The 14,136-nt window shown below is 37.4% G+C and overlaps 1 protein-coding gene across 1 annotated transcript; it reads left to right on the forward strand.

Moving 5' to 3' along the window:
• Positions 1–30: 30 nt before the first annotated feature.
• On the forward strand, positions 31–13,060 carry LOC128208950 (retinol dehydrogenase 12-like). Its single transcript, XM_052912685.1, has 2 exons — positions 31–147; positions 12,011–13,060. The coding sequence occupies exons 1-2, from the start codon at positions 96–98 to the stop codon at positions 12,952–12,954; spliced, it is 996 nt and encodes a 331-aa protein (XP_052768645.1). The 5' UTR covers positions 31–95; the 3' UTR covers positions 12,955–13,060.
• Positions 13,061–14,136: the final 1,076 nt, after the last annotated feature.

Below are 14,136 nucleotides of genomic sequence, written 5' to 3' on the forward strand. Positions count from 1 at the left end.
ATTGTCGCTGTTTTGTCTAGATTGAATGACAATTAGTGATTGCAATACAGTTAGGTCAATCAAGAACGACAAGTTTTATCTGAAAATATCATAAAATGGTTTGGAAGTTTGAAGTTCCAAACACTGCTGTCTGCATAGGATTAGCTGGTAAGCATTTTTTCTAAATGCCCGGTACATTCACCAGCCATGTTGCCCCGGTCGCTTCAGTGTTTCGGGGCTCCTACGAATGCGGGTCAAAAAGGCACACTTCCAGAAAGGCCCTGTATCAGAAAGGCCCAGTACAAGAAAGGCCCGGTCCAGAAAGGCCCAGTTTGATGTCTTATCTTTGATAACTGTCGTTATCTTAGATATATAGAAGTGAATATTTATTAAAAATAGCTTAATGTCTTCAGGGCTTTTTCTATAGTACCCACGGGTCCGACTATCGGACCCATTCCCAAAGCAAAATATAAGATATTTTTCCCAATCTTCAGAAAAAAATCCCATGGTTCGCACAGTCCTGGAAAAGTCCTGGAATTTGGTTTCGTCCTTGAAATGTACTTGAATTTAGGGGTATCTTGAAAAAAAGCCTAAAATGTACTTGAATTTAACTGAAAATCCTTGAAATTTGACAAATGTCCTTGAAAATAGACAAAAACCTAAAAAGATTGACGATACTTTCGCTTTTTATTTAAAAAAAATAATTTTTCGGCAAAACTCTAAGCCACCATTTGCAAGAAATTTCGGACATACGGGGACCCGTCTCCGTGGCCTAGTGGATAAGCGTCCGCCTACGGAGCGGGAGGTCGTAGGTTCGATCCCTGGCCGCGTCATACCAAAAGACGTTAAAAGTTGGTACAAGTAGCTCCCTTGCCTGGCGCTTGGCATTTAAAGGGTAGTGCTTGGAAAAGTGGTGTACTCAGTACTGGTTTAACCCAGGAAAGTTGTACCCCGTGTATCGGTGCTTTACACCGAGCACTTAAAAGAACCAAGGGGTCTCTTCGAAAAAGAGCTAGGGTCTCGCACCCGGACTTCCTTGTATCCCACCACTGTCTCTTCAGCGTGCTGTCCCTTCAGCAAAAACAAAGGACCCCGTTGGAAATAAGTGCTTGCACTTTCACGGGTTATCCTTGATCGCAAGGTCTAAAGAAATACAGACCCGGGTACGGTACGGTCCGGTATTTATCATGCGCGCAGGTGCGTATTATGTCATCGGTTTTTGTACAAGATGGCCGCGCCCGAACAGACAGCGTCTTCCAACTCGAAAATTTGATTGATAGGTCGACAATGGGGAAGTTTGGGAGGAAGTGTAGCTTCCAACACAAATGGATTGAAAAGTATAAGTGGGTAAAATCAACAACAGACCCCAAGAAAGCACGTTGTACTGTTTGTTTGAAAGATTTTGATGTCTGTAACATTGGTGAAAGTGCCCTTTCCTCGCATGCACAAGGATCGAAACATAAGAAGAACGAAGAAATAAAAGATTCGATGGCATCAACTGGAATAGCTTTTCTTAAGGAAGAAGGAACAATATCAAATAAAAATGAAACAACACCCACAGATTTGAACAATAATGTTGATTCCAGTTTGAATATTCCACCCCACCCACCTCTAGTCAAAGTAAGCCAATGACAATGGACTCATTTGTTTCAAAAGCAGACACCAAAAAAGCTGAGATCTTGTGGACACTGAATACCATCTGCAATCATCATTCATACAATTCCAACACAGATATTGAGAAATTGTTCCGTACAATGTTTCCGGATAGTCCAATAGCGAAGTGCTTTTTGTCACAGTGTTTAGCTGAGTATACCCGTTTAAAAATAGCGCATAATGGTTTTCCAGTTTATAATGTGTATATTTAGCATGTCAAAGTCACATGATTAGTACAGATAAATATACCAATGCTATTTTTAAATATACTTGATTTGACGTGGACTGGTAGACAGACCCAATTTCAAATTGGAAAAATACGCAAAAACTGTGGAAGAGAAATGTGTCGTAAGCGATGTGATACATCAATAAGTAAGGTTCAATGCATTGTACGCAACAATATCGATTTTATTTATGTTTTATACTATTTTTTTTTATCTTGCAATGGAATCATCTGGTGTCTAGTCCCTTTAATATCCAATCTTTATGTTAAAGCCTGATAATAACTACGGTACTGAGAATCATGTTTATAATTTACCACAGAAACACTTTTAAAACTGAAAACAATAGCAAAAAGCAAGAATTCGATTATCCATTGGGCCTTTTTTTTAATAAATTGGTTAAAGGATCCGCCGCCCAATTATTTCGAAAACTCCAAAAAAAAAAATGAAAAAAAAATTGGGAAAAAAGAAATCGGATCGTGTTTTTTCTAAGGACGTGAAAAGTGATGTATTTTCATGTAAACCCTGTTGTCTGTTCCTTTGTAACATTGAGAGCAGTTCTAAAAATTGTTTTCAAAATGGCGGCTTCAATGAAGCTGAGGTCATATATAAAATAAATTCCCATTTTCAACCTACCATCTGCATTTAAACGATTATTTTGTAAGAACTGACACCTTAACTGTAAGCGATGTAATCGCATCAGCAAAAGGTGAAGCAAAATAACACGCTATTTATGCATCAACCGATGAAAAAGACTGGACGGAGATATTACCAGAAATGACCTGCCAGCAGGTCTTCCATTTTGGAAACCAGTTGATCAAGACTGATGTCTGTATCATTGGTAAGGATTCGCATATAAACCAGTGTAATTGTTAAAATACATCGGCCTGTGTTGTTTAAATATGCCATATATGCATATTTGTGGTTAAAGTGTTTTCTCGTACCAAACATTATTCACAGTTTAAATTGTATAAAAATCTATTTTAGAATTGGCCTGATCCAGTGTAAAGCTTTATCACATAGGACTTTAACTTAATGTACCTGTCAAAACATGTTTTTTTTAAAAATATTTCAAAAGGCCAGAAGAGCTTATGCGATGGTACGGTAATGTGTATGTAGTATGTGCGTCCGTGCGTCTGTAATTAATTGCTTGTGAACACCATACAGTCTTCAGTTTTGATTGTATCTCGAAGAAACTTGTACAGTATCTAGATATCCATTAGAGCTCAGTTCCTTTCGAAAACCAGCCAGATCCGCCCATGCATGCCTAGATTATGGGCCTTGATAGTATAAAAAAATGCTATTGTGTAAACAATTGCTTGTGAACACGATACTGTCTTCAGTTTTTATTGTATCTCGATGAAACTTGTACAGTATTTAGGTATCCATTAGAGCTCAGTTCCTTTTGAAAACCAGGCAGATCCGCCCATGCATGCCTAGATTATGGGTCTTGAAAGTATAAAAAAATGTTATTTTTATCTAAGTCTATTTTTAGCCAAGTCTACATGAGCGAAGTCTATTTTTAGTCAACATTACATGGTAAGCTTGTGAATATTTGTTCAAATTATGCCCCTGGGGTCATTACTGGCCACGCCCCCAGGTTCACAGGTTTGGTATACTTAAATCGGGAAATGTTAAAATCCTTTTTGTCTGAAACAGCTATTCAGATCCTTGCTTTTTTGAAAAAGCCTTAATTTAGTGGTCCACTACCATGGTTGTTCAAATTATGCCCCTTGGGTCAAAACTGGCACTGCCCCTGGGGTCACAAGTTTTGTAGAGACTTATTTAAGAAATATTTTCAAAATCTTCTTGTTTCAAACCATAAGGTCCATTTTTTTGAGATTTGTTTTGGAGCATCATATGAGCAAAACATTTGAAATTATGCCCCTTGGGCAAAAGCTGGCCCCGCCATTATCTTTTAATATTTTTTATTCACTTTGGATGATCAGCAGCTGCTGAAACCAGTTAAAAAATAACCTAAAGAAAGATATATGTTTATACACATATGTATATTAACTCTAAACAGTTCAAAGCTGGCCTGGTTAGCACAGTGGGTAAAATGCTAGTATACCAATTCAAAGGTCCCGGGTTCAAACCTATAGTCTGCTGGCTACAGTCACTGTTGTGATTTGATTTAATTTAAGAGAAGTCGATGAATGCGCTGGTTCTGTAGCCCATGTTTTTATTGTGTGTTTACCCCACTTTCACTTTTAAAGTTTTGTTGCATTAAAGTGGCATTTTATTACTACTTTCTATTTATAAATCTGTTCTTAAATTTGTAGCCCAGGCTCAAAGCTTCGCTCTCTGTCCAAACTATGGGAAAAGACATTTTGTTTATTGTCAGCATCATCTTGACATGAAACACCCAAGACGCTGCTTGGTGTTGAAGAAAAATTAAGCTTATCCTGTGGAGCTACTCTATTCCCACACCCAAGCCCATGCCACAACACTGTGTTTGTCCGAGGGGGCATTAATTGTTAAACATATATGGAGACCACCTACTATTCAAGTAATCAAAATCTTGGTTATCTGAAATTTTGCTAAGGCTGCAGAAAAATATCTTAACTTCAAAAATGCATCGCTGAATATAAATTCATTTTTATTATTTACATTTTCTTATTCCATTTAAAAAATAATTGAGTCTTGGGGCATTGTAAAGTTTATACATAATATTTTTTATACTGCAGGTGTGTCAGTGAAATTTGCTACAGTGTGCTTTTTCTGTCGAGAAGAAGAAGTAGTGCCTAGCAATTAGGAGCCAATTGCTGGTCAGGCAAAGGCATATTTCGTTGTAAGACCGATATGTGGCAATAGTGATGCAAAGGAAAACTCTTGCAGTCAGGATAGCGCTTCAAATAAACAAAAGTGACACTAAAACTGAAAGTTTGTAATAGTATTGACTTTATGTGACATTATTTTATGTGAAGTGTATAAAATGCTTATATCATGATTACATTAATTTAAATCTAAAATTGGTAGGAGAGAAAATTGGACTGTAAAGTCAACCATATGTGTATGACAAAGTGAGCATTTGAATATATATCAATAATTATTATAACATTGAGGCATTGCAGACATTGTGTTGCTTAGAAATCAAAACATACTTAAGCATTTATTCATTTTCAGATGTCTTCATATGTGTCTATGAACATGTCTTTTCTGTTTGTTGATATTTTCATCTTTGGGTTTTGGGTTTCGCCACCAACACTATGAAAAATACATTATTGTAAAAAACGAATAACTTGTCTGGATTTCTTTTTTTTAATTTTCCACCACCCGTCCGACATTTTTTCAAAAAAATCCGATAACCCAAATAATTAAAAAAAAATAGCCTTGACAATCATAAATCACTACTGATAACCTCTCAAATATTTTAAGTATTAATTTTATGGAATTTACTTTTATCAATTTTATTTTACCATACATGATCTAATTTAGAAACATTCAAATACATATTCGTTGGCTGGCTAACGCTAGCAGACTTAGGGGGAGAGGTGGGGGAGGGGGGGGTTGGGCGCACCCGCCAGCTTTCTGACACATTGAATTCACTGTTGAAAGAAATCTGGGTTTCTAACATAAGCCATTCACAATCAGAGAGAAATAGACTATCTGGCTTTCTGACACACTACTTTCACAATAAAAGGAAATAGACTACCTGGCTTTCTGACACACTACTTTCACAATAAAAGGAAATAGACTACCTGGCTTTCTGACACACTACTTTCACAATAAAAGGAAATAGACTATCTGGCTTTCTGACACACTACTTTCACAATAAAAGGAAATAGACTACCTGGCTTTCTGACACACTACTTTCATAATCAGAGAGAAATAGACTACCTGGCTTTCTGACACACTACTTTCACAATAAAAGGAAATAGACTACCTGGCTTTCTGACACACTACTTTCACAATAAAAGGAAATAGACTATCTGGCTTTCTGACACACTACTTTCACAATAAAAGGAAATAGACTATCTGGCTTTCTGACACACCACTTTCACAATAAAAGGAAATAGACTATCTGGCTTTCTGACACACTACTTTCACAATAAAAGGAAATAGACTACCTGGCTTTCTGACACACTACTTTCACAATAAAAGGAAATAGACTATCTGGCTTTATTTCAAGTATTGTTACAACGAGAGAGGAAGTTAAATCAGTGCTTGGTTTATACTTGTGTATTTTGAACACTTTGAAGACAAAAACTGAAGACTTTTAAAACTAAGCTATGGATAGTGATAGGGAGAGTGAGAGTCTGTTTTCCCTGCGGCTGTCCCGGGTGTTGGGAGATATTGGAGTCAACAGCTTGGTGATTGCCAGAAGGAGAAGAACATTCCTGAGGAGTGAAACTGTGCCAAATGTGTTTACGAAATATATGAATCATACTAGGTACATATTTGGCAGTCAGAGTGAGGCCACATCAACAATTGGGATGGAATCTGATACTGACCTGTTGTTGTGTGATAAGAATAAACATGTTGCACTAGAATGGAGTGAGTGGCAGTATGGAAAGCCAAACCTTCTGGTGTTAAGGAATGAGCTCACTCCTCCTCAGCATTGCTACTTGCAGAGACTGAGAGGTGATTTACCACTACCCGAAGTACAAACGGTGGGTCCTGATGATGTGCTGGATGGAGAAGGTAGAGTTATAGTGACTAGTACACTGGTTGAATATCAGGATCTTTAATAATATAAAAAATATTTAAAAATAAGTGAAACTGGTCAAGTATATAGACATGGTCCATCAATGACATCTGAAAACTTTGACTTTGTCCGTGCATACCATTGTGACCAGCTACCAGAGGAATGTCAGTTCATGTTCAACAGACCACGCACTGGACACTGGCCCAGACCTGACACCCTGGAAAGGGCCAGACAGACTGGAGTCTTCCTAGTGCCACAGGGATACACTGAGAGCCCAATTAAACAATCCATGTGTAGATCTTCAGCATTTACGGTTCCATCAAAGCTAACTAATTACCTATATTCAAAATGGCAGTGGAGATTTTCAACTTCATTGATGGAATGGTTATTAATGTTTGATTTAAACACTGTTCAAGTGAAAGTATATACCCTTACAAAAATCATGCGAAAAACATATTTCAAACCTGTATTTGGAGACAGATTAAGCACATTTCATATAAAATCTGCAATGATGTTTACAATAGAAAACTACCCTGTAGAAATATGGAGGGAAGACAACATTGTGAAATGTGTGTGTTTACTCTTGACAACCCTTTTACGAGGGTTAAAACAGAAGTACTGTCCCCACTTTACAATATCTGGGGTTAATCTGTTGGTGGGAAAGTTACACAGTTGGGAGCTTCCAAAACTAACCAGCATCATTTCCAATCTCATCAACACAAATTTGCAGTGTCTATATACTACTGATATGGACAATATCGATTTGAGGTTGCTACAATGCTCAAGTCTTGTAAACATACCATGTCTGAATGTGAGCACAAGAACCCAAACCTGTAGTGATGTACTACAAAGACTGCTGGGGAATGAAATTGGCCTTTATATGAATATCATTATAACTGATTATTCAGTGGTTGGCATTGTTTACCGCTTGTTTACTCTACAGAGTATGTCTGATTCACACAGTGACCTTGAACTGGAAGTAGTTTCCCTGCTGACCCCCTTCCTTAACAACACCCATCCTGGTTTCAAAGTGCATCTACCTGGGTCATCCATTCACACAGGATATCTTCCACTGGTACCAACTATCACTAGCCTCTGACCTTGCTTCCAGTAGGTTGAAGTTCGCCACCATGTTGTACTGCAAGGGACAGTATGAGGAAGCTGCAAAAGTGCTGATTTACTGTGAAGGACTGATGGGGCCAGATGTGTGGCAGTGTTGTGGACATAGAGGAAGGAAATGTAAGGAAGGAAGCACTAAGTTTAGGAACAAGTTGATCACCTTGTCAACCACTGAAATAATACAGAAACACATGATGTTGTGTAAAGAAGAAATCAACTGCATTCCACAACATCTTACTTATGAAATGCTCAGAAGTATTGAAGATGAAGACAGGCTACATCACAAGTGGAAGAACACTGTAGTCACTGACTGCATCCCATTCCTGTACTACCTACAACACCTCACCTACAGGGTACTGCACCAGCCAAGGAGAGCACTAACAGCGCTACGTAACCTACATGAGTACACAATGCAGACGGAACATGGTCATATTGACACAGCCTTCAAGATGTTGGGTCACTGCTTCGAACTACGGAACAGACTTGACCTGGCTTGGATGTGCTACAGCAGATCGTTAGACATCTACGACAGAGACAATGTCTCCATCTTGCATGCTGCCAGAATACTTTATCAGTTTTTACGTTGCTGATATCCACATTGACAGACTTCAAAATGCTGGGTCATTGCTGTGAACTTCAGAACAGGCTTGACATGGCTTGGATGTGCTACAGCAGATCAATGGAAATCTATGACAGAAAGTGCTGCCATCTGGCATGCGGCAATGATACTTAATAATATCAGTTTTCATATTAAAACAAAGATGCTATATGTACTTATTGACATATTGAGTCATTTTCGTTTTGAATGTTAGTTTATCACTCATGTACATATTATGCAACTTTCGTTTCTATACATCATTTATTTTGTGTAAGAAACTAGATTAAATGGTAAAAGATAAGCATCTTTTTAATATTGTTTCCTTATACTAAGAAATAAAATGTTGCCATTTAAAAAATTATCTAAATCCACAAATGTAATGTTGTGGGCAGGTCTATTTGTGAACATGGGTAGTTCAAATACTAGATCAAAAGAATTATGTTTCTATTGTTTATCAGGTGATAAACTAATATCAAGTATACATGAATATCAAGATGTGTTGAATGTCAGGAGTGCAAAGGTCACTATGATCTTGATCTTTGACCTGCTGACCCAAAAATTGACCATAACCAATGCACACTAGGCTTAAAGACTGCAAGAAGTTGTTCAAAATGTAACTAGAGCTATCACTGGATGCGATTGATACCCTCACTACACCATTATCTTGTAATAAGAAGTATAACTTGGATTAATGTATACTCCTCATATGCCATAATTTGAAGAGAAGTCATCAATTAAGTTATTGGTCCCAAGTTCTATTTAGGTATTAGGGCTATAACATATATGTGCAATAAGGCATGAAATTTTCTTTTTTGTATTTAAAACCATAATTTAAAACCATAACATAAGTTTTAAAATTAATTGACTGTTAGGCTGAACATTATGCTGTATCACAATGTGATTTCGGTTGAGGCAGGAATAATGATAGTTGTCTTTAATTCTCTTGTTTAAACCTTTAACATTGCATTACAGTCAAATATGTATTAAAATAAACAAAACTTCTACAGAAAAAACAAAACTTCTACCGAAATGAAGTTAATAAAGGTATGTGCCTGCAAATGAACTTTTACTGGTAAAGCTTTCTTCAGGGTTATGCTGTTAAAACACACCGAATCCGATTAAATTTCGAATGAAAATAGTAAGATGATTTTTAGTTTGACTATTGAAAAATACAGAGGCTGTAGTACCTGCCCCGGAGTCAAAGTTGGTGTCCCCTTAAGTTATTAGGGCAACTTGGCATTTTCACTTAAAACTCCAATACCATTCATTCAATTCACTTCATACTTATTAGGTTTCATAATTCCATATCATCCTTAATACAAATTATGGCTCCTCATTGACTTGGCACATAGTGTCCTGTTTATGTTTTAGATCATGCTGGATTTTTACTTATTACTTATTGACCCTTTTTTTGTTCACTTGACTTAATACTTTACACAATTGTTGACAATGATCATACAAACAGGTTACATAACTCTGTGTTTTCCTAGATACAAATTATGGCCCTTGATCAACTTAGAAGGTTTGATTTAAGCTTAAGGGCAACTTGGGGTTTTAACCCAGATCTCAAAAACTGTCATTCAATGGACTCTAAATTTCATACAGTTGTTCATGGCCATCACACAATGAGGTAACATAACTTCATATTATTCAAAATACAAATTATGGCCCTTGATCAACTTAGAATGTTTAGTTCAAGTTTAAGAGCAACTTGGGGTTTAAACTCAGATTTCTGATACCATTTATTCAATGGACTTAATACTGCACACAGTTATTCACAGCCATCACACAATTCCATAACTCCATATAATCTTTGATACGAATTATGGCCCCTTGATCAACTAAGAAAGTTTGGTTTAAGTTTAAGGGCAACTTGGCGTTTTAACTCAGATCTTAAATACCATTCATTCAATGGACTTCATACTTCACACAGTTGTTCACAGCCATTACACAATTAGGTTGGACCATAACTCCATTTTAACCCTAAATACAAATTATGGCCCTTGATTGACTTTTTTCTTGTTTACCTATTTGATTTTTTTTCTCTTGTTTGACCCACTGTGCCGTTATTACACACTGACTTAAATTGTAAAGAACCTTTTTATGAACAATTTTTTTTTATATATATTTATGGCAGACTGAAAAGAATACATACCTTTTCGTTTGTAAAGGCCCTCCTATGATTTTAGACAATTTAAATGATAAATTGTACTACAAGGGAGAATATTATTAGGGTAACTCGCAGTGAAGTGAAGATTAACATTGACGGACATACCAACATTTACGTGGTGTGGGCCTTAGTGCAACACATCACGTTTTTCCAATGTTTATGAAAAAAATAATGCTGTAAGCAGTCGTGAAATTTTCAGATATTATCTGCAAAGGTTCATGTTAAATACTAGTCTGTTGGCCTTGGTTTCGGATCAATATAAACCTAAGAACACTATGGCCCAGGAATCTCAAACTTGGTGGGCGGGTTGGTAATAACCAGCAGAGAAACCCTTATGATTGGTAGGTCAGGGGGTCAAAGGTCAATGTAGTGGTAACCTCAAGCAGGTCATTAGGTCAAAGATGAAGGTCAAACTAAAATATATCTAATCAATAACTGAAGAACTCTAAGGACCAGAGATGAGTTGACATCCACTCCATCTTGCAGTGACTTATCATTTCCATGTACATTCTTTGCTCTTTCAGAATGTGTCAGGTCAATATTTCCAAAGTTCATAGGAAGGTTGGTAAGGTCATCATAAAAATATGTTACATACTCAAGGCTATCTGTCAATACAGGCCCAAAACTAATGGCTATCTGTCCGATGAGACCTTTAGGGAGCATTTGTCATGATCCTGTGACAGCTCATGTTGCTATTTATTCTGCAACAATTTAACATAATGTTTAGATGACCCTAGTATATAGTTTAAACAAATGTTTATGCCTGTTGCTGTTTCATTGCCAAATGAGAAATTAATTCATTTACCCTATTGTTGTTGTTTTTTCTGCCCAAAATCTGTATAACAAAAACATTAATTTGTGTGGCCTTACAAAAACAAGAAATGATTCAGGTGCCAAAATCAAACAATTTGACACTATCCAAACATAATGTTGCACTGTGGTGACTGGTTCTACTTTATAAAATATATTTTTGATGATATGCACTAAATCGTGTTGCATAAGATATACTGTACTGTTTACCATTGAAAAAAAAAGATAACTCAAAACTTAAAGCTGCACTCTCACAGACATACCATTTTTATTTTTTGTCTTGGAAAGAGCAAATTTTTGCATAAATATCTACAAACCTGTAAAATAAGATCGTTCCATTTCATATTTCAGTTTGAAAATTAATGATTTAAGGCTTAAACCGTTACTAACGGTTTAAAAAAAATGCATAAAACATCAGTTTTTGAACTCAAATATAAAAATCTGCGATCTAATTTTTTGTCAGCAGTCTTATATAACTGGTTTCCATGAATTTTTGCAAAAATTGGCTCGTTCCAAGACAAAAAATAAAAAAAGTTGTCAAAATGTTAAATCTGTGAGAGTGCAGCTTTAATGAAAAATTAAATTTAAAATATGATTGAATGAATTTTTGGCCTTTCTCACTCAATTTGTATTAAACAGGATGGTAAGCAGACCCTAAAAGTCACAACCGTAACCTAGCACTTACGTTTCTGCTTCGATTCTCATTGAATATATGCATGTTTTTTAGAAAAGTGGCCTTAGGTTCCTGTCATAATCAAAATGTTTTTTTGAAGCATGTTTCATACTTTATCACTTGTTGCTTTATGTTATAGGGGTGACAGTGCTGGCTGTGAGAAGAGTACTGTTATTCTGGAAAGCAACATGCCCAAGCAGATCTCTGATGCTAGGAAAAACTGTGGTTGTGACCGGGGCAAACTGTGGCATTGGCTTTGAAACAGCTCTTGAATTGGCACACAGAAAAGCCCATGTTATACTGGCTTGTCGGGATCTAACCAAAGGCCAGAATGCAGCCAAGCTCATCTCCAGGAAGACTGGAAACCAAGAAGTTGAGGCAAAACAGCTTGATCTATCTTCATTTAAGTCTGTCAGAACATTCTGTGCAGATTTGAACGCTAACCTGCCAAAGCTGGACGTTCTTGTTAACAACGCGGGTGTTATGAACATACCGTACAGCCTAACAGAGGATGGACTGGAGACTCATATGTCTGTGAACCACTTTGGCAATGTCCTGCTAAGCATGCAGCTTCTGGAACTCCTGGAGAAATCTGCCTCGGGCAGGATTGTGTTCGTCTCCTCGTCCTTGCACAAGTACGGCCAAGTGGACCTTCACAACTACAACACCGAGGAGGCATACAAGACACAGAAACCATATGCCTCAAGCAAACTAATGAACCTTTTGCTTGCAAGAGAATTGCATCAGAGGGTCTCCGAGAATGGCAAAATATCAGTGTACTCCATGCACCCCGGAATGGTAAGGACGCAGCTGGGTCGCCACTCTTTCATGTTCAACAAGTACTTTAAGGTCCTGTGTTTTCCCCTGCATGCCATTCTTTACTGTCTTTACGTTCTCCTGGTGAAGACTGCCAGGGAAGGCTGCCAAACAGTCATTTACTGCGCGCTGGCACCTGAGCTGGAGGGATGCTCTGACGGTTACTATGGAAACTTTGAAAAACAATCTTGGTCTCCAAAAGCTAATGACCTTGACCTTGCAAAAAAAGTATATGATCTTAGTTTAAAAGTTACTGGACTAAAATAGTTGTTGACATTATGCTGTAACAACGTTAACTTTGTTGACATTGATACTTTTTCATTATTCTGGTTTGTTTGGTACTAAGTAAATAAAAGAGTTTCTTGAAGTCATACTCGTCATTTATTTAAACAATGAAACTATTCCCTGTCAATGCTTTAGCTTTAATTGCTTTTTTTCCATACAACATTGGTAAACACTTACTGGATGATATCGTTGGTGGTCAGAGATCGAAAAAGAACAAGTGAACTATTGCCACAAGGCACATTATCATGTCCTATCCTTACTCATGGTACCCTGATGCTAAGATAACTTAGTCATGCTCATTCTTGCTGTCAACCCCTTACTCATGGTACCCTGATGCGAAGATAACTTAGTCATGCTCATCCTTGCTGTCAACCCCTTACTCATGGTACCCTGATGCTAAGACTACTTAGTCATGCCCATTCTTGCTGTCAACCCCTTACTCATGGTACCCTGATGCTAAGATAACTTAGTCATGCTCATTCTTGCTGTCAACCCCTTACTCATGGTACCCTGATGCTAAGACTACTTAGTCATGCTCATTCTTGCTGTCAACCCCTTACTCATGGTACCCTGATGCTAAGACTACTTAGTCATGCTCATTCTTGCTGTCAACCCCTTACTCATGGTACCCTGATACTAAGATAACTTAGTCATGCTCATTCTTGCTATCAACCCCTTACTCATGGTACCCTGATACTAAGATAACTTAGTCATGCGCATTCTTGCTGTCAACCCCTTACTCATGGTACCCTGATACTAAGACTACTTAGTCATGCTCATTCTTGCTATCAATCCCTTACTCATGGTACCCTGATGCTAAGATAACTTAGTCATGCTCATCCTTGCTGTCAACCCCTTACTCATGGTACCCTGATGCTAAGATAACTTAGTCATGCTCATTCTTGCTATCAACCCCTTACTCATGGTACCCTGATACTAAGTCACCTTACTCTTGCTTATTCTTAACCCCTTATGCATTGTTACCCTGATACTAAGTCACCCAACTCCTGCTCATTCTTAGTCTTAACCCCTTACCTATGGGAACCCTAGTACTTAGTCACCATACTCATTCTTATTCTTACTCTAAACTCATGCTAATCCTGATGCTAAATCACCTTACTCATGCTTATCAATTCTCTTAACCCCTTATTCATTGTAACCCTG

The sequence above is a fragment of the Mya arenaria genome, chromosome 11 (assembly GCF_026914265.1).
Source record: "Mya arenaria isolate MELC-2E11 chromosome 11, ASM2691426v1".
NCBI classification, from domain to species: Eukaryota; Metazoa; Mollusca; class Bivalvia; order Myida; family Myidae; genus Mya; species Mya arenaria.

What these genes read in the sequence shown, in the direction of transcription:
- LOC128208950 (XM_052912685.1), top strand. Translation starts at nt 96, where the DNA reads ATGGTTTGGAAGTTTGAAGTTCCAAACACTGCTGTCTGCATAGGATTA. An exon ending in TGTCTGCATAGGATTAGCTG is followed by an intron (nt 148 to 12,010) that starts GTAAGCATTTTT and finishes TTTATGTTATAG; the next exon opens with GGGTGACAGTGCTGGCTGTG.